The 26,603-nt window shown below is 34.3% G+C and overlaps 2 protein-coding genes across 2 annotated transcripts in view; both read left to right on the forward strand.

The window, feature by feature from the left end:
- The window catches only part of LOC142345680 (rho GDP-dissociation inhibitor 1-like), a 33,808-nt gene extending 16,391 nt beyond the window's left edge, over positions 1-17,417 (forward strand). The window contains exons 7-8 of the mRNA XM_075397903.1: positions 14,925-15,118; positions 15,680-17,417. Of these exons, the coding sequence (XP_075254018.1) occupies positions 14,925-15,031 (107 nt within the window). The 3' untranslated portion in view covers positions 15,032-15,118; positions 15,680-17,417. The remainder of the gene's footprint in view (positions 1-14,924; positions 15,119-15,679) is intronic.
- A 218-nt stretch (positions 17,418-17,635) lies between these two features.
- LOC142346161 (ADP-ribosylation factor 6-like) lies at positions 17,636-20,837 on the forward strand. Its single transcript, XM_075398670.1, has 3 exons — positions 17,636-17,677; positions 18,225-18,270; positions 20,266-20,837. The coding sequence occupies exons 1-3, from the start codon at positions 17,636-17,638 to the stop codon at positions 20,760-20,762; spliced, it is 585 nt and encodes a 194-aa protein (XP_075254785.1). The 3' UTR covers positions 20,763-20,837.
- Positions 20,838-26,603: the final 5,766 nt, after the last annotated feature.

The raw sequence follows: 26,603 nt of genomic DNA on the forward strand, positions 1-26,603 counted from the left end.
CTGACAGGCATTTAGTTGGTCAATAATTGAGGACAGAAAATGTTAAATGTTGAATTTTTCGGGAATTTTATAAACAAGAAATTTCTTATCTTCGTTTCTCGGTTTTCACCATGTGTACCGTTTTCGTAGTTTTCTCTTTCAATTGCTGGTCGGTCGTTTATTGAATGAGAACTGTTTTAAATGTAATTTTTCTTGCCAATAGTTTTTTCGGGATTGGGACCTGTGATAACTTTTTCGTCAGATTTTTATCACACTTTTGCAAATTTTGTTTATCTCATGTTTTTTACTGTTAATGTTTCAAATGAATAATCAAAGATGGATGGAGGCATATTTTGTTTCGTGTGTAATTGGCTTCGAGCTCGTTTTGGATGGAGTCATCCGGCTATGTAAGTATTTAAAACAAGATATAAAATTCAATGCTGCACGTGAAACTTAAATGTATAGGTCAAATGGCTGAGCTAATTGAAGCACAGAGAGAGCTGAGTGATTCTCTGTTCCTAATGTTTTCGAGAGAGAGAGAGAGGGCGAAAAAAGTACTCGCAAAACTTTTTGATAATCTGCTGCTCTTTCTGAAGCAGTTTTTGTTTTTACCTATCTCTTTTCAGTAAAGTGTTTTTAACAAGTACTAACAATTTTGACAAACACTAACGTATTTTTTTTCTATCTGAGCATTTCAACCATCTCAATATTATATTAGAGTATAATGTGAAATCTTGTGATTTTGCCGTTTAAGACACTTTTAAGCAGTTTCTATACTATTTTCTGTTTTTAGTGTCTTGGATAATGTGTTTTGGTTTTATTAGCTTTTATGTTGGTTTTCGAGGCCTTTTGATCTCTGCAGAATCAAGCTTGTTTTGACTGAAGAATTTAGGACAAATCATTTTGCTTGATTTTTATTGCCACGTTTTCTGCCTTTCGGAATATTACTCCATGTGCGTTTGTTTATGTTGGTAGGGTTACTTTTACTATGTTGCAACAACTAAAGGTTTGAACGCACATTTTAAAATTAATCAACACTGCAGTTCTTTAGTTTTTATCAGCCAACCTTATCTTCGCAACCAGCTATTGAAGCGAGCCTATTTTTTAAAACTTTTTTGAATAAAAGTTTCTTACGCTTTACCTTGGTTCACAGCCTGTTCAATTTTTTACCTGAAATCTTCTAGGCTTGTTTGACTTTTCTAGGCTGGTGTAATTTTTCTCTCATTTTTTATTAAAGTGCTTTTAAACAGAGCAGAGCAGTCTAAAATGAACAGAGCCAATGCCGTTAAACGAAAGCAAAAATAGAAGCGAGGTAAACCCATAAAGCCGTAAAACACAGTTTGCTCTCGACTTGAATTTTTATAAGCCTCAGTAAAAATATTTCTGGAATTGAGACTAGCTCCGGTATCCTCATTGTGAAACAAATGTAGTTTGCCTATAGTTTGGGTATTGATTATATGCTCTATAAATCAATACGAAATGTTCCTTCAGGTGTGTTATGAATGGTTTTTGGACTTCACAATTTTCGGATGTTTTCGGATTTGTTCACTTTTTTGGGCTTTTCCACGTCAGTGGGAAGTCATGTTAGAGTTGATTTTTTTTCAGGCTGAAATTTTAAAGTGAGTGAAATAGCGAGTACGTTTGAATCGTTATTTCTTTCAAAATCTGACAGTGCAGTGAGAAACTTGTATTTGAAGAAATATCTGGTTTCTGAAAGCGATTTTCACATGCGGCAATTTGACTTCTGTTTTGAGTGTTTCTCCCCTTTAGTGGTTTTAATATTCTAAATATGTGTTCTAATTGCGCCCAATTGCAACTGCTTGAATTTATCAACGCGCAGCTAAAATTTTTGTCACTTGACACAAGTAAAATAATTATTTGGTTTTTGCTTTTTTCTGGTTAGTTCTGTGTCATTGTTTGCTTATAAGGCTTGAGAAATGAACCTGATTAGTTGCTGATTAGGTTCATGAGTAGTGGTTTTCATGAATTGGACACCCTTTTTTATCAAAAAACAAATGATTTTTACTTTTTTATCATTTGATACCTTTTGTTATCTTATCGTCATTATAGGTCATGTCTAATGGTCACATATTATGAGTCCTAATTTTAATTAAAAGCTAATGCTTTCTGACTTTGACGTTGATTATTTTGAAAAAGAATTGAGTTTTTTGTGTTAATTTGGCTTCTGTTGCCAAGGTTGCCCAAAATAATCAATTTAATGGTAGTTCGTTTTTTATTTTGCTTTCTACGACTGATAACGCAGTTCGTTTTCAACACTCTTGTATCGTTGAATAGTATCGATGACAGGTCTCATCGGTTGCTGATACGGAATTGCTGTGATTTTTACATTACTTGTTTTCACAAATTATTGGCGATTTTTACAGTTTTTTGCAAAATTTGGTTGTTTTTTGATGGCTAATTTTTTAGTCTCATATATGATAAGGTTCATTGATTGCTAATAACAGATAAATAAGTCCATTGTTCGTGTGAGTTCGCAGTACTCGTTTTATGGTTTTGGCACCTTTCAAAAAATAGATTTTTTAAGTCTCGAAGGTTATCGCTTGGTTTCGTCGCTTGGTCCAAAAATAAAAAGTTCCGTATTGGAATTATATTGCTGTCTAATAGTGTTTATTTTTTGGCCCCAATTTTAGCTTTTTTTGTTGACTGACATAAAGTCTCTTTTCGAAATGATTGAATGAATTTCAACTTTGCTTTCATATTGTCACTTCCTTGTTTAAGCCGTTACAACAGCTTGAAGGTATTTTATGACACCTTTGAAATACTTTGGTTGAGGATTTTGAAGTGTGGTTAGGTAAGTAGAGTTACTTTTACTATGTTCCAACAAATAAAGGTATGAACGCACATTTTAAAATCAATCAACTCTGCAGTTCTTTAGTTTTTATCAGCCGCCCTTATCTTCGCAGCCATCTATTTGAGCGAGCCTATTTTTTAAAACTTTTTTGAAGAAAAGTTTTCTACGCTTTACCTTGGTTCACACACTGTTCAATGTTTTGCCTGAAATCTTCTAGGCTTGTGTAATTTTGCTCTCATTTTTATAAAGTGCTTTTAAAGAGAACAGAGCAATCTAAAATGAACAGAGCAAATGCCGTAAAACGAAAGCAAAAATAGAAGCGAGGTAAACCCATAAAGCCATAAAACACAGTTTGCCCTCTACTTGAATTTTTATAAGCCTCAGCAAAAAAATTTCTGGAATTGAGACTCTCCTTTATCCTCATTGTTAAACAAATGTAGTTTGCCCATAGTTTGGGTATCGAGTATATGCTCTATAAATCAATACGAAATGTTCCCTCAGGTGTGTTAAGAATAGTTTTTGGACTTCGCAATTTTTGTATGTTTTCGGATTTGTTCACTTTTCTGGGCTTTTCCACGTCAGTGGGAAGTCATATTAGAGTTGATTTTTTCACGCTGAAATATTAAAGTCAGTGAAATAGCGAGTACGTTTGAAGCGTTATTTCTTACAAAATGTGACAGTGCAGTGAGTAACTGGTATTTGAAGAATTATCTGGTTTCTAAAAGCGATTTTCACATGCGGCAATTTGACATCTGTTTTGAGTGTTTCTTCCCTTGAGTGCATTTAATATTATAAATATGTCCTCTAATTGCGTCCAATTGCAACTGCTTTAATTTATCAGCGGGCTGCTAAAATTTTTATCACTTTGACACAAGCAAAATAATTAAAATTTGATTTTTGCTTTTTTTTCTGGTTAGTTCTGTGTCATTGTTTGCTTATAAGGCATGAGGAATGAACCTAAGTAATTGCTCAGGTTCATGAGTACTGGTTTCATGAATTTGACTCCTTTTGTTCTCAAAAAACATGATTGAGGTCATGTCTAATGGTCACATATTTTTCGTCCTAATTTCAATTGCAAGCTAATGCTTTCTGACTTCGACGTTGATTTTTGAAATAGAATTGAGTTTTTTGTGTTAATTTGGCTTCTGTTGCCAAGGTTGCCCAAAATAATCAATTTAATGGTAGTTCGTTTTTTATTTTGCTTTCTACGACTGATAACGCAGTTCGTTTTCAACACTCTCGTATCGTTGAAATGTATTGATGACAGGTCTCATCGGTGGCTGATACGGAATTGCTGTGATTTTTACATTACTTGTTTTCACAAAGTATTGGCAAGTTTTACAGTTTTTTTGCAAAATTTGGTTGTTTTTTGTTGGCTAATTTTTTAGTCTCATATATGATAAGGTTCATTGATTGCTAATAACAGATAAATAAGTCCATTGTTCGTGTGAGTTCGCAGTAGTCGTTTTATGGTTTTGGCACCTCTCAAAAAATAGATTTTTTAGGTCTCGAATTTTATCGTTTGGTTTCATCGCTTGGTCCCAAAAATAAAAGTTCCGTATTGGAATTATAGTGCTGTCTAATACTGTTTAGTTTTTGGCCCCAATTTTAGCTTTTTTGCTGACTGACATAACGTGTCTTTTCGAAATAATTGAGTGAATTTCAACTTTGCTTTCATATTGTCACTTTCTTGTTCAAGCCGTTACAACAGCTTGAAGTTATTTAATGATACCTTTGAAATACTTTGGTTGAGGATTTTGAAGTGTGGTTTGGTCTGTAGAGTAACTTTTACTATGTTGCAACAAATAAAGGTATGAACGCACATTTTAAAATCAATCAACTCTGCAGTTCTTTAGTTTTTATCAGCCGCCCTTATCTTCGCAGCCATCTATTTGAGCGAGCCTATTTTTTAAAACTTTTTTGAAGAAAAGTTTTCTACGCTTTACCTTGGTTCACACACTGTTCAATGTTTTGCCTGAAATCTTCTAGGCTTGTGTAATTTTGCTCTCATTTTTATAAAGTGCTTTTAAAGAGAACAGAGCAATCTAAAATGAACAGAGCAAATGCCGTAAAACGAAAGCAAAAATAGAAGCGAGGTAAACCCATAAAGCCATAAAACACAGTTTGCCCTCTACTTGAATTTTTATAAGCCTCAGTAAAAATATTTCTGGAATTGAGACTAGCTCCGGTATCCTCATTGTGAAACAAATGTAGTTTGCCTATAGTTTGGGTATTGATTATATGCTCTATAAATCAATACGAAATGTTCCTTCAGGTGTGTTAAGAATAGTTTTTGGACTTCGCAATTTTTGTATGTTTTCGGATTTGTTCACTTTTCTGGGCTTTTCCACGTCAGTGGGAAGTCATATTAGAGTTGATTTTTTCACGCTGAAATATTAAAGTCAGTGAAATAGCGAGTACGTTTGAAGCGTTATTTCTTACAAAATGTGACACTGCAGTGAGTAACTGGTAGTTGAAGAATTATCTGGTTTCTAAAAGCGATTTTCACATGCGGCAATTTGACATCTGTTTTGAGTGTTTCTTCCCTTGAGTGCATTTAATATTATAAATATGTCCTCTAATTGCGTCCAATTGCAACTGCTTTAATTTATCAGCGGGCTGCTAAAATTTTTATCACTTTGACACAAGCAAAATAATTAATATTTGATTTTTGCTTTTTTTTCTGGTTAGTTCTGTGTCATTGTTTGCTTATAAGGCATGAGGAATGAACCTAAGTAATTGCTCAGGTTCATGAGTACTGGTTCCATGAATTTGACTCCTTTTGTTCTCAAAAAACATGGTTGAGGTCATGTCTAATGGTCACATATTTTTCGTCCTAATTTCAATTGCAAGCTAATGCTTTCTGACTTCGACGTTGATTTTTTGAAATAGAATTGAGTTTTTTAGGTTAATTTGGCTTCTGTTGCCAAGGTTGCCCAAAATAATCAATTTAATGGTAGTTCGTTTTTTATTTTGCTTTCTACGACTGATAACGCAGTTCGTTTTCAACACTCTCGTATCGTTGAAATGTATTGATGACAGGTCTCATCGGTGGCTGATACGGAATTGCTGTGATTTTTACATTACTTGTTTTCACAAAGTATTGGCGAGTTTTTCAGTTTTTTTGCAAAATTTGGTTGTTTTTTGTTGGCTAATTTTTTAGTCTCATATATGATAAGGTTCATTGATTGCTAATAACAGATAAATAAGTCCATTGTTCGTGTGAGTTCGCAGTAGTCGTTTTATGGTTTTGGCACCTCTCAAAAAATAGATTTTTTAGGTCTCGAATTTTATCGTTTGGTTTCATCGCTTGGTCCCACAAATAAAAGTTCCGTATTGGAATTATAGTGCTGTCTAATACTGTTTAGTTTTTGGCCCCAATTTTAGCTTTTTTGCTGACTGACATAACGTGTCTTTTCGAAATAATTGAGTGAATTTCAACTTTGCTTTCATATTGTCACTTTCTTGTTTAAGCCGTTACAACAGCTTGAAGTTATTTAATGATACCTTTGAAATACTTTGGTTGAGGATTTTGAAGTGTGGTTTGGTCTGTAGAGTAACTTTTACTATGTTGCAACAACTAAAGGTATGAACGCACATTTTAAAATCAATCAACTCTGCAGTTCTTAAGTTTTTATCAGCCGCCCTTATCTTTGCAGCCAGCTATTTAAGCGAGCCTATTTTTTTAAACTTTTTAAAATCAAAATCTTCGACGCTTTACCTTGGTTCACACCCTGTTCAATTTTGCCTGAAATCTTCTAGTCTTGTTTGAATTTTCTAGGCTTGTGTAATTTTGCTCTCATTTTTATAAAGTGCAACAAATGTAGTTTGCCCATAGTTTGGGTATCGAGTACATGGTCTTTAAATCAATACGAAATGTTCCTTAAGGTGTTTTAAGAATAGCTTTTGGACTTTGCAATTTTGGCTGTTTTGGGATTTGTTCACTTTTCTGGGTTTTCCACGTCAGTGAGAAGTCATATTAGAGTTGATTTTTTTCACGGTGAAATATTAAAATGAGTGAAATAGCGAGTACGTTTGAAGCGCTATTTCTTACAAAATGTGACAGTGCAGTGAGAAACTGGTATTTGAAGAAGTATCTGGTTTCTAAAAGCTATTTTTTTTCACATGCGGCAATTTGACATCTGTTTTGAGTGTTTCTTCCCTTGAGTGCTTTTAATATTATAAATATGTCATCTAATTGCGCCCAATTGCAACTGCTTTAATTTATCAGCGGGAAGCTAAAATTTTTATCACTTTGACACAAGCGAAATAATTAATATTTGATTTTTGCTTTTTTTCTGGTTAGTTCTGTGTCATTGATTGCTTATAAGGCATGAGGAATGAACCTGAGTAATTGCTCAGTTCTATGTGTAGTGGTTTCGTGAATTAGACACCATTTGTTCTCAAAAAACCATGATTGAGTTCATGTCTAATGGTCACATATTTTTCGTCCTAATTTCAATTGGAAGCTAATGCTTTCTGACTTCGACGTTGATTTTTTTTGAAATAGAATTGAGTTTTGTGTTAAATTGGCCTCTTTTGCCAAGGTTGCCTAAAATAATCAATTCAATGGTTTGTTTTTTATTCTCATATTTAGTCTCATATATGATAAGGTTCATTGATTGCTAATAACAGATAAATAAATCCATTGTTCGTGTGAGTTCGCAGTAGTCGTTTTATGGTTTTGGCACTTTTCAGAAAATAGATTTTTTAAGTCTCTAATGTTATCGCTTAGTTTGATCGCTTGGTCTCAAAAATAAAAGTTCCGTATTGGAATTCTAGTGCTGTCTATTTTGTTTAGTTTTTGGCCCCAATTTTAGCTTTTTTTGCTGACTGACATAACGTCTCTTTTCGAAATAATTGAGCGAATTTTAATTTTGCTTTCATATTGTCCCTTCATTGATTAAGCCCTTACAACAGCTTGAAGGTATTTTCTGACACCTTTGAAATACTTTGGTTGAGGATTTTGAAGTGTGGTTTTCAGTGATTTGCAATAATGACGGGTCTCATGGGTTGCTGATACGGAGTTGCTGTGATTTTTACGCTACTTGTTTTCAGAAAGTATTAGAGTTTTACATTATTTGCAAACTTTGGTTGTTTTTTGTTGTCTGATCATTTGGTCTCATATATGATAAGTTTCATTGATTGATAATAACAGATAAATAAGTCCATTGTTCCTGTGAGTTCGCAGTAGTCGTTTTATGGTTTTGGCACCTCTCAAAAAATAGATTTTTTAGGTCTCGAATTTTATCGTTTGGTTTCATCGCTTGGTCCCAAAAATAAAAGTTCCGTATTGGAATTATAGTGCTGTCTATTACTGTTTAGTTTTTGGCCCCAATTTTAGCTTTTTTTGTTGACTGACATAAAGTCTCTTTTCGAAATGATTGAGTGAATTTCAACTTTGCTTTCATATTGTCACTTCCTTGTTTAAGCCGTTACAACAGCTTGAAGGTATTTTATGACACCTTTGAAATACTTTGGTTGAGGATTTTGAAGTGTGGTTAGGTAAGTAGAGTTACTTTTACTATGTTGCAACAAATAAAGGTATGAACGCACATTTTGAAATCAATCAACTCTGCAGTTCTTTAGTTTTTATCAGCCGCCCTTATCTTCGCAGCCATCTATTTGAGCGAGCCTATTTTTTAAAACTTTTTTGAAGAAAAGTTTTCTACGCTTTACCTTGGTTCACACACTGTTCAATGTTTTGCCTGAAATCTTCTAGGCTTGTGTAATTTTGCTCTCATTTTTATAAAGTGCTTTTAAAGAGAACAGAGCAATCTAAAATGAACAGAGCAAATGCCGTAAAACGAAAGCAAAAATAGAAGCGAGGTAAACCCATAAAGCCATAAAACACAGTTTGCCCTCTACTTGAATTTTTATAAGCCTCAGTAAAAACATTTCTGGAATTGAGACTCTCCTGTATCCTCATTGTTAAACAAATGTAGTTTACCAAATGTAGAAGCGAGGATTTTGAAGTGTGGTTTTCAGTGATTTGCAATAATGACGGGTCTCATGGGTTGCTGATGCGGAGTTGCTGTGATTTTTACGCTACTTGTTTTCAGAAAGTATTAGAGTTTTACATTATTTGCAAACTTTGGTTGTTTTTTGTTGTCTGATCATTTGGTCTCATATATGATAAGTTTCATTGATTGATAATAAGAGATAAATAAGTCTTTTGTTCGTATAAGTTTGCAGTAGTTTTTATGGTTTCAAAAAATTGCAATTTGAATCTAAGTCTCCAATGTTTTTTTTTGTTTTTCTTGTGGTGTTATTGCTTGGTCTCATCGCTTGGTCTCAAGAATAAAAGTTCTTATTTAACTTCTAATGTGACCTAATTTTGTTCAGTTGTTGGCTCCAAATTTAGTTTACTTTTTTGCTTACTGATATAAGAATTTTTTTAAAATAATTGAGTGAATTTTAATTTTGTTTTCATATTGTCCTTTCACTTTTTTTGTCATTACAATAGCTTGAAGGTATTATTTGACATCTTAATATTTTTAAATACTGTGATTGGGGATTTTGGAGTGTAGTTATGAGGCTCTCCTACTGGGACGCAACTGACGTTGACTATTTTAAAGCCATTTCGTTGGTTTTTCCTTTGTTGTGATTCGTCTGTTATGGATTTCCGCTAGTTCGTTGTGTTTTGGTTTCTAAGAGTGCAGAGAGTCAACAATTCCATAAAGTGTTTGCAAAACAATACTTTTTGAAAAAAAATTCTAATTGTTTTCAATTGTTTTGTTCATTCTTGCTCTATAGGGCCATGAGTTTGTTGTTTATCTAAGTTTCTGCCGTTGCCGTGTTTTTGTATCACATCTTATTTATTTACTAAATGAGGACTATTTGTACGGCAAATAGCTTTGACAATGGTTGTTTCTAAGTGGCAGATTGTGAGAAAAATTGATCTAGTTTAAATCCAGATATCGTTTTTGGCTTTTGTTATTTTCTCCTTTATTGTTTCAAAATGCTTGACAATTAATCGGTAATTGTGTTTTGTAATCATTAAAAGGAGGCTTAGAATCAAAATTGTCATAAAATGTTGCTATTTTTTAGTTTTTGGAGAACTTACAAATGGATAGATAGACTTACAAGCCATTATGCCCCTCTGGGCGCTTTTTGTTTTGCCAGTTTTCTATCGCTCCATTTTTATAGCATCTTGTGATTTTTGGTTAATTGTTTATTTTTATTATTTAAGGTTATTTCTCTGTAATATGGGTACTTCTACTAAGAGTTGTCACACTTCAAGTTAATGCATGGCAGTTTTTAAAATAAATTATTAAAAATAGCATTTTACTGGTTGTCTATTCGATTTTCTTCGGCTGGCATTGGTTAGTTCACTGATTGAGCTCATATTGTGCAAAAGGTTTTCGAGAGTAATTTCCAAGAGGATGCCGTTTTAAGGAATTTAAATTTGGATTTTATCAAAATGGATACAGTTAAATAATTGCTCTGTAACGAATCTTGTAATTATATTAATCCTGTTGGTTTTTTTCATGCATTTTTTCGCTTGACCGATTTTTCTTTGGACTTATTTGACTTTTCGTCCTCAAAAACGGAATAATCAGGCAGGTCCAGCAGCGGGCATTCAGTGCTCTTAGAGCCTTGCAGCTCAATAGTCTCCAAGTATGTGATTCACAGAAACTCTCCCATCCCCAACATCACCCGCTCCCACTTCACCACACTCCCCCCAATCACCACCGCTGCACATCATTCAGGCCGTAAAGGCCCCTGCAGTAAAAAAACCTCCCATTGACCCCCGGTGTGCTTACCTCACGCCCCTTCAATTAATCTAAAGCTAGACTCACTAAACCGTGGCTATTTACTGACGAAGCCAACCGCTCGCCAGTTATTTGAGAGCAATTTGCCCGACGTTAGTCGGTTATGTTTGGTAGTTGTGTTTGGTACTCATTCTAGAGATACAGAGTTACAGAGAGTTGACATTTTCTTGAAGTGTTGTTATTTTTAGTTTCTGTAAAACATTTTAATGTTTCCCTTTTGTTTTTTTGCTTTCTGTAACTAATAACGCTGTTCGTTTTCAACACTCTCTTATCACTGAATTGCATTAATGACTGGTCTCATCGGTTGTTGATTGGAATTGCTCTGATTTGTACATTACTTGTTTTCACAATGTATAAGAGAGTTTTACAGTTTTTGCAAAATTTGGTCGTTTTTTGTTGACTTATCATTTATTCTCATATATGACAAGGTTCATTGATGGATAATAAGAGATAGGAAGTCTATTGTTCGCGTGAGTTCACAGCAGTTTTTATGGTTATAACACATTTCTTTCAAAAAAAATGCAAGTGGATTTTTATGTTCTCGAATGTTTTCGATGTTTTTCTTATTGTGTTATTGTTGGTCTCGAAAATAAGTTCTTTTTGATAGCCACACAGCGATGGCTGGGGCTATAATTGGCGTTCTTGGTTTTTTATTTCCTCGTCAAGGTGTTTGTTACGACCATATGACGTCACAACCACTTCAAATCTGCTGTTTGTTGATTCGTTCACTCACTTAGTAGAGCGAGTTTTTTCATTCGCGATTAAATTATTGGTCACACGTGAGTTACCTTACTGTCCAGAAATGACCTCTTCACTTTGAAATTGACTTTTGTTTATTTTAATTCAAAGAGATAAGGTCAAGTGAATTTGTGTCACTCTAAATGAAGTTTGTTTCAGCAGCTATCAGAGGCAGCAAAAACTTATACAGACTCCTAATCAAAATATAACATCTCAACCCTCAATGAAACTACTATTTTTTTTCTTCTGTCATTTTTTACTGTTTTTTTATTGAGACTGCAGATCTACGAAGCTATTGGGGCTATTTTTTGGCAATCTGCCAGCTCTGTGCTAAGTTTAGTGCGGACTAATTTTGTTCAATTTTTGGCTACAACTTTAGCTTTTGACATACCGTTTGTTACAACTTTAGCTTTTTTTGGCTACAACTTTAGCTTTTGACATACCGTTTGTTTTCGAAGTCATTGAGTGATTTTTCATTTTTGCTTTCATATTTTCCCTCCCCTTTTTAGCCCCTACAACAACTTTAAGGTATTTTATGACACCTTTGAAATACGTTGGTGAAGGATTTTGAAGTGTGGTTATCACTGATTTCCAATGATGACGGGTCTCACTGGTTGCTGATACGGAGCTGCTTTGTTCTTTACATTACTTGTTTTCACAAAGTATTACATTTTCTTGCAAAATTTGGTTGTTTTTTGTTGGCTTATGATTTTTTAGTGGCATATATGATAAGGTTCATTGATTGATAGTAACAGATAAGTAAGTCCATTGTTCGTTTGAGTTCGCAGTAGTCGTTTTATGGTTTTGGCACTTTTCAAAAAATAGATTTTTTTAGTCTCGAATGTTATCGCTTGGTTTTGATCGCTTGGTCTCAAAAATAAAAGTTCCGTATTGGAATTCTAGTGCTGTCTATTTTGTTTAGTTTTTGGCCCCAATTTTAGCTTTTTTTGCTGACTGACATAACGTCTCTTTTCGAAATAATTGAGCGAATTTTAATTTTGCTTTCATATTGTCCCTTCATTGACTAAGCCCTTACAACAGCTTGAAGGTATTTTTTGACACCTTTGAAATACTTTGGTTGAGGAATTTGAAGTGTGGTTTTCACATTACTTGTTTTCACAAAGTATTAGAGATTTTACAGTTTTTGTAAAATTTGGTTGTTTTTTGTTGGCTGATCATTTGGTCTCATATATGATAAGTTTCATTGATTTATAGTAGGTGATAAGTAAGTATATTATTCCTATGAGTTCGCAGTAGTAGTTTTTTTGGGTTTGGCGAGTTTCAAAAAATTGCATTTAGTGTTTTGTAGCCTCAAATGTTTTTTTTTGTTTATCTTTTAGTGTTTTTGATTGGTATCATTGCTTCTTCTCAAGAATAAAAGTTCTTATTTGATTTTTGATGTGGCCTTTTTTCGCTCCAAATTTAGCTTTTTTTGCTGACTGACATATCTCTTATCGAAATAATTGAGTGAATTTTTATTTTGCTTTCATATTGTCCCTTCCATATTTAAGCCCCTACAAGAGCTTGAAGGTATTATATGAAATCTTAATTTTTGAGATATTGTAGTTTTTTGGAATGTAGTTATGAGGCTCTTCTACTGGGACGCCACTGACTCTAAATGATTTTGTTTTCAGCAATTTCATTAGTTTTTGCCTCTTTCGTGGCTCGTCTGTGATGAATTCCCACTAGGTCTTTGTGTTTTGTACTCATTCTAAGGGTGCTTAGATTCAACATTTCCTTAAATTGTTGCCGTTTTTAACGTTCGCAAAACAATAAATATTTGAAAAAAAATTCTTATTGTTTTCAATTGTGTGTGTTCATTCTTGCGCTTATAGGGCCATGAGCTTTGTTGACTGTCTAAATTTCCATCGTTGCTGTTTTTTTGTATCGTATCTTAATTTTTTTTTACTAAATTAGGACTAATTGTTCGGCAAGTAGTTTTGACAATTGTTGTCTCCGAGTGGAAACTTGTTATAGAAATTGATCCAATTTTTTAAATCCAGGATCGTTTTGGCTTTTGTTTTTTTTTATTCGTTATGGTTTCAAAATGCCTACAGTTAATCGGTAGCTGTCTTTTTTACTCATTCAAAAGAGGCTTAGAGTCGAAATTGTCATAAAATGTTGCTATGTTTTAGTTTTCGAAAAACTTCTAAATGGATAGACTTAAGCGCAACTTTGAAATTGTGAGCTATATTTGCCATTTTGCCCTGCTGGACGTTTTTTGTTTTAGCAGTTTTTTATCCCTCCATTTTTAATATATTTTTAAAAAGTTATTTCTCTATTTTATGGGTGCTGCTACTAGGAGTTGTAACTTCAAGTTAATGCATCACATTTTTCAAGTTAAACTTTGCAGTTTTTTGTTTGCCTGTTCGATTGTTTAGAGTTTCTTAGGCTGGCTTTGGTTAATTCAGTGATTGAGCTCATATTGTGCAAAAGGTTACAGAGATTAATTTCCAGGAAGATGCCTTTTTAAGGAAATTAAACAATATTGGCGCATCCCTATTTCAGCCCATACAACAGCTTAAAGGTATTTCATGACATCTCAAGTTTTTTGAAATAATGTCGTTGAGGATTTTGGATTGTAGTTGTCACTGAATTGCGCTTATGACTGAATCGCATTAATGACAGGTCTCATCGGTTGCTGAATCGGAATTGCTGTGGTTTTTACACTAATTGTTTCCTTAAAGTATAAAGTATTAGAGTTTTACAGTTTTCGAAATTTAGAGACTTTTTTGCGCTTAATTTGTGTGTGCAATTAATTAGTCTCGATTACTTGAAATATTGTCTGTCTTTTTATTTGTACTTGCACAAATTGAAAAAATAATGGAATTTTTTTATTTTCTTTTTTGGTTTAAATTATTTTTCTTTTTTTGAATTAAGATAGTCTTCTCTTTTTTGATGCTCACTGCAGAGTCGATTCCGGAATTTGATCCATTTTGGCTTTGTTTTAAGATGATTTCGCACTTTTCATGCTTTTTCATTGTTTTGCGACTTGAAATTTTTTCGCTTCAATTTTAAATTGGAGTGAAAATGCCGTGTTTGAACAAAAATTTGCTTTCCTGCTTGTGTTTTTTTTTCTAAATGCCTTTTCCAATCCATTCATAGACTATTTCACGTCTTGTTTTTTGTTTAGTCATTGAAATTTCTAATTCTTATTGGTATTGAAACTAGCCTCTGTATCCGCTCAGCTGTATTATATGCAGCAATGAATGTTTTTCTGTTTTTTTTCTGTTCCTTCGATCCCAATTAGAGTTATGGGAATCAATGGCGACTACTTTCCGTTGAGCTTCCGGGTGTGTTCTTTTTGACGGGATTTTAGTTTCGAAGTATTATTTGTGAAATACTCGGGCATGTGTATAATGGCTTTAGCTAGATATAAGGGTTATTTATGAGAATTGTTGCACACTTTTTTGGTTATTTCTCCATATGCAATGCATGGACATGTTCGATTGGTATTCGACCAGTGTGTGTGTGTGGGTTTTGGTCGAGATAGGTTTTAGTTTAACTTCAGTAACTACACGTGACATGCGTACTATTCTCACTCTTTCCGTACATTCCTTTGCAATTTTTTGGACACATTTTTGTTGCGTTACGACTGCCACTAGATAGTGTTTTTACAGGAATGATAGCACGTGGTCATTACTCGGTGACTAGCAAGATTGTCGACGATGACAAGGTTGTACATTTGGAGTGGAATTGGTCATTTGACCTTAACAAAGACTGGTAATGAGGGCAAAAAACGAGGCAAGCTGTAAAGAGGTAGAACGAAGTCGCAGCACGTACCCGTCTCTGTCTCTCAAAACCTCTCAATGATGTAATGTGTTTATCTCGGGATAAGATAGTTGCAAAATTTTTCAACCTGACAAGCCCGATGATATCAAGCATATGTCTTAAATCATCAAGATATTCGAGTCCTCATAATTAATGGTGCCTATTTTTGCACATTGTAAAGTTAGAGATCAACCAAATTTTGGCTTTTAGAAGAAACTGTTTAAATTTTTACCTCAAAGATGCAACTATTTTTTATATGCAACATTTACAATGATCAAGCCACAGTGGAAGCACCAATGAGAGCAAAATTTAACCGTAGCCAAGTTGCAAGAAATTTACTGGACAGCCCTTCAACTTGTAAGTTCTTATAAAATTAACCTTTGCAGCGCAAATTCTTGAAAGTTTGTCCTCAAAGTTGTAAATTTTTCTAGTAAGTCATCCTTGGTAAGAAACTTTTACAAGTATAGAAGTTACTTTGAGAAGTGTTTACAATTTTACCGTCCAGTCTCGCCGCGGGAAGTGAGTTTTCGAAATTTGAATACTTTTGCTTTTTTGCTGACTGGAAATATCTTAGAATTTATTTGCAACTATCTTTCTCATCTAGCCAATTATCAACATCTTATCTGGACCATCTTCGATTTCATCAAACAATTCTATCAAACCAAAAATCAGTCCTCTGGAGTCTTTTGACCATGAATCAATCAAATATCTATCAAATCAGTACATAAAAATCCACATGAATATCCAGAAGAATAATTTGAACCACCGCGGGACATCTTTATAAACACCCTTTCAATATCACAATTAGCGAGTTGTGCATCGTTCTGAGTCAATATTTATCGAAATCTGTAAAATTTCTCTTCAACTGGGCCAATTTTTAACCCTTTCACCAAATTTTGTTCGATGATAAAGAAAATAGAGAAAAACTAGATTTGAAATTTTGCTTGAAGAGAAAAATATCAGGTTTTGTTTGATTGCCAATTTAAATTAGTTGCCTGTGCCTTTATCTATGCTGTGCTAAATCGATACATTAAATATTTTATTTGCTGCCAAAATAGAAATGATAACTCTTGATTGTTCCGTGTCTCTACCATCTACACAAAGTTCACTGATATGCGAGTAATTGTTTGTCATGAAATCTTAATCGTTGTTGTCATCAATGTTTGAATCATTGTTTATTACAATACTTCAACAACTCTCAAATCAACAATAGTTTCATCGATGCGTATTCATATTGAGTATAATTGTCGAAAGAATAGAGTTCAAAAATGAGCTTAGAGGTTAATATTTGAGAGTTGAGAGTTGAGCAGAAATAGGACTTGAGTAGGTTTGCAGTGTTCCGATTAAAGCATGTTTGCGGTGGCTCATTAAGATAAACAAAATTGGATGCATAACTTTGTGATATGAAGTATGCTTTGACGCTTGCCATTATAGATTAATGTAATGAAGTGTTCGTCGTTTTACATGCATAGTGCGTTATTGTCAAGTATATCGTGTCTTGTAACTGTTTCTGATTATAACTGATTTCACAGCAGACGACTTCACCCTGAAAAGATCAATCAAATAAATTGTGCTTCCATAAATTGTGCTGTGGTTAATTAAATTGTACATAAAAAAGCAGTCTTCGATTTTCACATTGCCTTGATTGAGGCGGATATACGTTTGTTGGTAGTTTTAATATTAAAAAAGAGAGCTTTAAGTCCTAATTTTTGTTGCTCCACTGATCTTGAAAAATACCAAAAGATAGGACAGGTGCCTTTTTTCCAAAGGGTTCGGAAAGAGTTGTGTATATGACTCTTTCCTTTTCCGCGGGTTAAATTTCCATCTATAAATTGCTATTTGTACAACCATTAAAAGGTAAATATTGATTATAATGGATAATTATTGTTGATTAACCACATAACTGTGGAACCTTACTGTGATTATTTTTGTTCAACTTCTAATTAGGCTATACAATACTGAAATAATTAAAAAAAACACGCATTTCTTCACTAGAAAAGGGGTTTGTTCGCGAGGAAAAACTGTTTTCTCTATTAATTGTGGAATGAGGCAATTTTTGACTCGGAGCAACAATAAACCATGATCATTTTGTGTCCATACGTGTGAGATACCTCTTATGAATCTTCTTATTCCGTGTGATAATCTGCCTGATTTCATACATGCATACCATTGTAGCCTATCATTGAAAATTATCTACCACCAACCCAATCTCTTGATTCGTAATAACGGGTTGGTTTCATGATCATAATAACAATGATAACGATGATGCTACCTTACGATGCACACTTTTTTAATTTTACATATTTTCATACATTTAAAACAATAGATTCTCTATTCTCTCGCTTTTTTTTCCATAACGTTCTATCCCTTATGTATTAATTGCTGAACCGTGGAAACAATAAAAGCCGAAGCGTTAACAATTTGGATTACGCTTACTAATCCGATTAAATTTACATCTTACAGCACGATTTGGACCCTGTAATGTAACGTAATGATGGCTTGATTTGATAAATCTAGGAGACAAGAACTTGACCGTTGTAGATTTAGTTTCGTCCGTGAAATGATTCTGCTTTCGTTTGATAATCTTTTGCCAATAGATGAGGTGAACCTCAGTTATTCAAAATGTCACCGGAGAAATGGTTTCGTCAAGGCCCATAATACGCCTGTAATATATATTTTGATCTGTTTCCAAGTGATCAAGGAAAAGGTTGTTCCTCGGTAGATACACTATAATTATTCTTGTAGTCTATATGAAGCCTTTTTTCTAAAGTTAACCATTTTGACCTATTTTCGAAAAGACTCGTTTATCCGTGAGAGTTTGAATAATTATTTGTTCTCAAGCAACGTTTTTTCAGATGCATATTTTTTGTACGATAGAAGATTTATCGTCTGCAAAAACGAAATAAAAATCCTGGCGGGCATTAAGTCACCGAGCAGTTCTCTAAGAGCTTTATTAGCCTCTAAGTGTACAGATCACCGAAGCTACTAAGAAAACTTATAATGGCGTGTTGTGGGTTTTAGATCCCACTCTCTTCTCCCCCTCTCTAACTCAACTCCCCCTCCTCCCTACAACACCCCCCCCCCCCCCACCCCACCCCCCCCCCCCCCCTCACTTCACTCACACCTCTTTCCACCCCTAACCCCACAAGATCATCAGTCCCCGGGAGTCGAGCGTCAATCCCCGTATTGCTCAGAAGTTCCTTTCATTACAGTCGACGAACGGTCTCATCTCCCTCATGCACCAATTGCCCAACGGTAGCATAAATAAAACAATATTAAACCGATTTGAAATTTTGCCATATTATACTATTGCTATTTGAAATGCATTTATCAATCCTCAAAAATACTCGACTTTTGAAATGCGGAATTTCGACTCCGAGAATTTAACGTAATGACGATTTGATTGGAATATTATATGCTAGGAATCAGAACTTGACCGTTGTAGGATTAGTTTCGTGCGTGAAATTGTGATTTTTTATAAACTTTCTGCCGATAGATGAGCTGAACCTCATTCGGGAAATGTCTGGGTTGTTTTACTTATCCATTTTGTCATATAACGGGTGGAATATCTCGCTTCAGTTCTTGATTAATTATTCTCAAAGTTGGTAGCAATCATATCGGGCTTGTTTATTTTTCTAATGCTAATTTTTGTACTACGACTTCTCGTCTTGCCAGTTTTACGTCCCCGAGCTGTTCTTTTCGAGTTTCACTAGTCCAATTGTAAAAGTGGTCAAAGCTAATGAGAATAAAAAATAATCGTGAGGGGCAGTTTTGCGTGTCAGACCCCTCGTCTCCACTTTATCCGCACCTCATTCCACCCCGATCACCCTAACACTTTAACTTCTTTTTGCCTTCTTTTTGAGCAGACTCGTTTATCCGAGACTGCCCTTATTTGCCTCAATACTCATATCGCTCTGAGCCTTTCATATTACAGTCGAGCAGTTTTCCCTCCTTCGGTGAAAATTACTCAACGGCAGCAAAGATAGAGCTTTAAGAAAACCTGATTCAGAATGTTTTGCCATGTAATAATATTGACAAATTGAATACACGCACTAATCCGAGTATTTTTGCTTACCAATCAAATGTGCTAATGAAACCCTGCAGTCTTTAAGTAATGATGTTTTGATGTGATAATCTTGTTAACATAATTTGACCGACCGTTATAGAGTCTATGAAATATAAAGCCTATGAAATGATGCTTTGAAGAGTTTTTTTGCCGATTTTTAACAACTGATCGACTCATTTTTCCCCTAAAACTATAAGAAATTGATTCATCAAGACCTAAGCCATGACTGTTTTATTCGTTTGATTCTCTTTCTAAGTGATAAAGGCAAAAATTGTTTCTCGGCAGATACATTGTAACTAATTAGTCTCCAACAAAATTTTTAATATCTTTTTATCTATAATAATGCATTTTTATCACTTGACTTTTTGGCTTTGAGTGGACTCTTTCACTCTTTAATTCTTGGTTGATTAACTGCTCCCAAATGAATCTTGTTAGTCCTCCTGGTCTTCATGTAATTTTTCTTACTACCGACTTTTTGTCTGACAAGTTTACGTCGTCAAAAAATGGCATTAAAGGTAAAGCCTGCTGGTTGTCAAACACGACATTGACTCCACTCCCCCGTGCTCACCTGCCTCAATCCCCCACCGTCCTCAATCCCCCACTGCTCCATTTAACGGTTCGTATTCAGGCGAGATGAATAGCAAAACCTCTAGGTCACTTTTAATTCATAGAGGGATTATCAAACTTGTAATTATTGTGCATTATACAGTTGCATTATCACCCAGCAGGAGCCACTTTAACACCAATGAGTTTCGTACAAAGTAATTACCACTTAGTAACAAAAAGTGTCTTTTTTGTCAAATATTATTTTTTGCGAGTTTTACTTTAGAAAGAATGACCGTAATGTACCACGTAGTTTGTCTGCTGTATCGCAGGATTTCTCTTTTTTTTTTCTAATAATAACTTGTTTTCATTGGCTTGTTGCTCTAGTTTGCCGTAAAGTTTCCTTGCCATTTTAAGTACGACTGAGTTAGTGCTGGTCATTTGGACAATAGTTTTACGTGATAATTTTGACAGCGTCTTCTACAGACGGTGAAGGAGTAACATGCTTAATGTATATTAGAAGTTTAAGGTGCCAATGAATTGGATGCGATCTAGTAATTCCTCTAAGGACACGCGTACCGTTCTCATGCTAGGATTAGGCGATAGTGGTAAATCAACTATTCTCTATTGGCCTATTTTAAAGCAGAGAGTAACTTATGTTCCCACTATCGGCTTTAACGTTGAGACCATCAACTCTTCAAGTGGTACAAAGATTACAATTTGGGATGTCGGTGATCAGGAGCAAATGCGTCCTTTGTGGGCTCACTATTACCCGTTTTGCCAAGGTTTTATTGTTGTGGTCGACGGGTCAAATATAGATACTTTGCAAATTTCGCGAGAAATTTTTCGTCCAATTGCTGCTCATAATGATATGCGTGGAGTTCCATTATTGCTCCTAGTGAATAAATCTGATTTGCCATCTTTTATTGGGTTAAGTGCAGTAGTAAATGCCCTCGGAATGGACAGAGTAGTTGATAGACTGTGGCATGTACATGCTTGCTCTGCTGAAACGGGAGAAGGTATTATGGAAGCATTGGACGAATTGGTCAGAATGATGAAATATTTCAGAAGAACTTAAAAGAAAATATTTAATAAAAAAATAGATGTTTCAGATTTATGATAGTTCTTAAATAATTGGAAGTTTTGAAATTGATTTCCTTTACACACAAGGTCGAATGAACAAGATTTTGCTCGTTTCCATTTGCTCACTTTATCAGCTGTTATAAATTTGTAGCAAACCGTCTGTTCTTTTAAATTATTTGCTGTTGGTTAGCCATTAAGTTGAAGTAGTTTGTTTTTAGACCTCAAGTATAGTACGGTAAATATGAAACTTTGAGGCAGATACAATGTAAGCTTTCAACTAAAATTCACTTGAACTGTGGGCTTTTTGTGTTTCTGTCTGGAATCTGAATGAAAGTCATTCAGTATGCCTCGAAAAAGCAATAATCATAAGCGCTGCTTTACAAACAAGTTGTAGTAATTGGTAACCTTTTATTTTTTTAAGAAAATTTAGTAATTTTCTAACACGCTGAACAATTGATGATTCTCAGCCACATCTGTTAGATGCAAAACCCTAACCCTTGTCCCGTAGTTTTTTAAACTCAAATTTCGAGTTCGTGTTTTCTGAGTTTGAGTTGTCCTCAAGCTAATGAATTTTCTCAAATATAGTCTGTCAATGGTTTTTTGTCTCATTGCTTTCATGCTAGTTCGATTAAGTTGAGAACCAGTTGATGCATGTTTTGTTGGACCATTGGCTAGAACCATTGTTTTATAGGGCTACACTATAACCCCATTCGCCTGTCGTTCGAGAGCAATTCTGACCTTATTAGTATATTTGTTCTGTGCAATGCATCTTCATTGTGAAAAGTTGCCTTCAAATCTACTAAAGAGAATTAATTTTTCCTCAAAGCTATAAAGATGTCTTATTTGAGGTCAGGTGAGTCTCAGTTTAACAGACTGTTAAGTTGCTCTAAATAGAAACTTTGTAGCGATTATATTGGTACCCTGGATTTTTATGCGATTTTTCGTCTGACGCTTTGACTTTCGGGTGACTTTCATCATTCTTGACTTCTTGATTTTTTAGTGATTTTGATTGTCCTCATTCAGAATCTAAGTGGCGCACTTAATTCGTTTTGTTTTTCAGTTTAAATCTGTTAAAGAAGTTCTTGAAACAGTATTATGACTCTGAAATGAAAGTTTTATTCAAGTACGTGACTATGGCTTGTTGTCCTTTTGTTAATAACCGCAGTGCGTTAAATGGGGCTATTTTTGACTTTACTGGCTATTTTTGACTTTACTGGACAGCCGTCTTTTTGATCGGTCATTTTGTTGGAGTGTATCTGAAACGGGAAATGAAGTGCGTGAAAACTAAATGTGAAAACGAAATTACTGAAGAACAGAAAAGATAGTGTTTTTCAGTTCGTGTTTTCGGTTCGAGAGAGAGAGAGAGAGAGAGAGAGAGAGAGAGAGCGAGCGAGAAAAGTAGGTGTGAAAAATTTTTCGCTAAGCGAGCAAATGTTTTTGATCACGTGCGTCATTTTCATAACAGTTTTCTTTTGTGTTCAAAATCCAATTTTTTCAGGTAAAATTTTTTGTTTGGTTTATACATTAGTACTAAGGCGTTCGGTAGTTTTTTTTGTTCCAAAAATTTATCCAAAATTCTGTGGTTTTTTTAAAGTTGCTCTAGATTTTTTGTCTGCTCTCTAAATTAGTTAATTTATTTTTTTGAGTTTTTTTACTTAACGAAAGAGTAATAATTTTGAGCAAATTTTGGCTGACTTTCGTCTGTGTTTCTTTTTTTTGCTTTTTTTTGTTCTTCTCGTTGGCGTTTTTCTTGTTCCAATCTTTATTTTTGAGATATTTTATAGATGTCTCTCCTAAATGTCGCCATTGAAAACCAGAAAAGGAACTCTATGAAGTAAATAACACAAATTTCCAATTCTTTTCAGGTTCTTTGACTTTTTTAAATTTGTTTCTGTCTTCTGTTGCTTGGGCCAATGCTTGAGCAAAAGTAGTGGATGGTTTCCCTTAAAATGACGGTTGGGATTTAGAGCTAATCTATTCGATTCTTTGAATAACACAAATTTTTTATTCTTTTCATGATTTTTTTTCGTTCTTTGCAATTTTTGTTTAATTTTTCTTCCAGGTGTTGGTTGGGTCAATGATTGAGCAGAAGTGGTAGATATTTTCCTCAAATTTACAGTTGGGAAGTAGAGCTTATGTTGTGTTCGAGAATTTTTGTAAAAGAAAATATTTTGAATTTGTCCTTCAGTTCTATCGTCGATTTTCTCTGTATAAATTAGTTGTTTTTTTTTCAGCCCCAATTTGTAGAGGCTTGAAGAACTCAGATAAACCGTATCGTAGTTTTTTGCCAAAAATGTTTTGATGTAGGAACTTTTATGAGATACTTCTTTGTAGCCATTTTTCCCTGTTTTAATTCAAAATGTTTAGTGAAAATCTGTTGACGGCTCATTATGTCAATTAGGATGGTGAAGTTTTTACTTCGAGTCGTGTACGGAACTATGTTCTGTTCACACTTTTTTCATGATTTTGAAGTCAAATTGAAGTAATTTTTTTAGTCTAGCCGAAACAGTGCGAAAAAGAGTGGAATTTTATTCAGTCTTACTTTGAAGTAGAGTGAGAAAACGGTTTTTGAACAATAATTCGCTTTCTCTGTGATGATTTTTTGTTCACGTGCGGCAATTTCACCTTTTTTTCTGTTTTCGATTTTTTGGATCGGATTTTCTTAATGGTTTACCCAATTCATTCATAGTTAATTCTAGGCCTAGTTTTTTTTGTTCAACCGAATTTCCCTTACTCGCTAGTGGCTTTTTGTTCGCATTCGGCATTTTATCTTTGATTTTCTGTTTTTCTTAGCTCGTTTTTTTAGAAATGTTTCCCCAATTAACTCATAGTTGGTTCTAGGTAAAGTTTTTGTTTAGTCCATGAAAATTCTTTGAATTGTACGCCAGGATTTGTCCTTCTGTTTTTTAATTCTGTTTACCTTTTTATCACGTTTTTCGTTTTACATAAGTCACGACTTTCACATTTGACTTCTGACATACCTCACTCACTGTTTCAACTGATTGGTTTTTAAATCTATTCACTCAATGAATTACGCAGGATAGTGAATACAATCAAGGTCCAGAGCAAAATCAAAAGAGACGGGATAAAGCCCGGTCATTAAGTCGTCGAGAATTAGGTTATCAAAGTACTTTAGAGTGTTTGCTAGCTGACATTGGTATTAAGTTTAGTAGCTTTCAGTTTAGAAGCTGAATTAAGTATACTTCTAGAATCCAACTGAAATTGCTAGCCAAATTAGAACAGTTTTTGAAACTTAGGATAAAATTCTGTCAATTTCTATCTCTTCTTTTTGTTTCAGTCCCGATGTGCATTTCAATCACGAACCTATTGGAAAAATTTATGGGTGTTGTAGGCATCATGGGAAACCAGTTTAAAAACTATGCAAACAGTCTTGTGAATACTAAGAAAAGGTGAAAGCGTAATGACGCGTTACCAGAGATCTGATATAAAGATTTTATTTATTCTGACGTTTTTGGAAAAATTTTCAGGTGTACGTAGCTTTTTGGTACCTTAGTATGTCATCAAACGTAATAACTATGAACTAATTCCTCGCTTTCCTAATTCCTCTATTTCCGGAAACATAGGTTAGAAGAAACCTATTCAGGCCCGAAAGTCAAAGAGGGAGACATATAGAAAAACTTTAGTTTTTATTTAATTTATAGCCGCCCTCATTGTTTCAGCCGGCTATTTTAGCGGCCCTATTTTATTATAAATCAAAGTATTTGATTAATAGCCGCCCTCATCTTCTCAGCTGGCTATTATAGCGGTCCTATTTTTTTACTTCGTCGAACAAAAAAATGTTTCGCTTTACCTCATTTTGCCGCTTTTTCAACTTTTTGCGTGAAATCGTTTTGGCTTCTCTAGCTAGTTTCTCTCATTCTGCTAAAAGTTATTTTGAACATCAGTTGCTCAGCAAAGCAATTCAAAATGAACAGAGTCAGTATAAAAAAATTGAAGTCAGAAATATAAACGGGAGAAACCCATAAAGCCCACTTTTAGATGCCCGCTATTTGAACGGTGTTCCTATAAGTCTTAGTTACCGTCTCTAATGCTTATTGGTATTGATAATAGCCCCTACAGCCTCTCTCTAAGAAACAGAAGTATGTTCAACTACGAAATGCCATCAAAATAGATCGGAATTAAAAAATGTTTTTGTACAAAATTCTTTTTTTTTCATTATCTTCTATTCTTTCAATCCCATTCATGCTTATTGGAATCAACGGCGCTTCTTTTCCAGCAATCTACCGGGTATGTTTTTTATTGGCGAGCTGTCTTATTCAAAGATCTGTTCGCTTATTTTCATGATTTTTAATGTCAAATTGGAGTAGTGATTTTGGTCACGCCCAAACAGGAAGTGGAGCGAAAGCGCGAGTCCTTTTGTGGTGTGAATTTTTTCACCATAATTTTAAGGCAATGTGAGAAAGTGCTGTTTGAAAAAATTGCTTTCTTGCTAGTTTTTATTACGTGCGACAATTTGACTTCCAATCATGTTTTTATTTTTTGGTTCGTCTTTTTTGCATGGTTTTCACTCATAATCCATTCTAGTTCTAGTTTTTTTAGACAATAAAAATTTCAGGAATTGTCCTCTTATGTTACAATAATATGATGTCTCAAAATCTCCAATGCTTTTTGTTCATTTGCTCGTGCAATTTCAACTGAATTGCGTTCGTGATGTCATTTTCCTCTTTGTGGAGCGAGTTTTTGTGTCCTTTCGCGTGAATAAGTGAGTATTGGTGGTGCGTCTCTTTTTAATCAATATTTTTTGGAGTGTATTCAACTGGTTGAAAAATTCAATGTCGCTTGTGAAAACTAAGTGTGATAAGATAGAAGAGAGGGTCATTTTCTGTTCATGTCGTTTTTTTAGAGAAAGTGAGAAAAGCAGGCGTAAAAAAGTTTTTGCTGATCGAGCGAATTTTAACATGCTGCTTTTTCCAAGTAGTTATTAGTTTTAATTTCTCCTTTTGCTGTCAAGAGCGAATCAATTACATTTTGAGATTCAATTTTTATATAATAACCGAAATGCGATACCTGATATTATTGGCCCTCTTGGTTTTTTTCATTCGTTGTCAATGTTTTTTTTCGGCAATATAACGTCACAATTACATCAAAATGTTTCACTCTTAGTGGGGCGAGTTTCGTGAATAAGTTTTTGGTCACACGTGACTTACTTCACTCATAATTGACCTCCTCCCTAAGAAATGGAGTATTCTTTAAGTGAGTTTGTGTCATTTTGATTGAAGATTATTTGAGAGCAGCTAATAGAAGCAGCAATAAGTTAAATGGATTCTTAATCGAAAAATATATCAGTATTTATTGAAAAGAAATTTCTTTTTTGGACTGTTTCTCTTGCTGTCATTTTGTGGCTACAGATGTACGAAGCTATTGCGGCTTTTTTCTGACTTAATATTTCAATACACAACTGACGATCACAGTTTGATGAATTGGTGAAATTTCAAGATTTTAATTCAAACTTATCTATGTTAATCCTTGAATGCAACTGTTACTTTCCAATTTTTGAGATAAATGAATTGGATTCAGACTCTCTCAGCCACTTCGTACATCTGTAGCCAGTCATTTTGTGGCTACAGATGTACGAAGCTATTGCGGCTTTTTTCTGACAATCTGCCATCTATGTTCCTACTTTTATTAATATTTCAATACACAACTGACGATCACAGTTTGATGAATTGGTGAAATTTCAAGATTTTAATTCAAACTTATCTATGTTAATCCTTGAATGCAACTGTTACTTTCCAAATTTTGAGATAAATGAATTGGATTCAGACTCTCTCAGCCACCACATCCAAAGACAGGCGAGTTCTTATGTTCGGTTTGA

The sequence above is a fragment of the Convolutriloba macropyga genome, chromosome 9 (genome assembly GCF_964194025.1).
Source record: "Convolutriloba macropyga chromosome 9, txConMacr16.3, whole genome shotgun sequence".
In the NCBI taxonomy this organism is placed as follows: Eukaryota; Metazoa; Xenacoelomorpha; order Acoela; family Convolutidae; genus Convolutriloba; species Convolutriloba macropyga.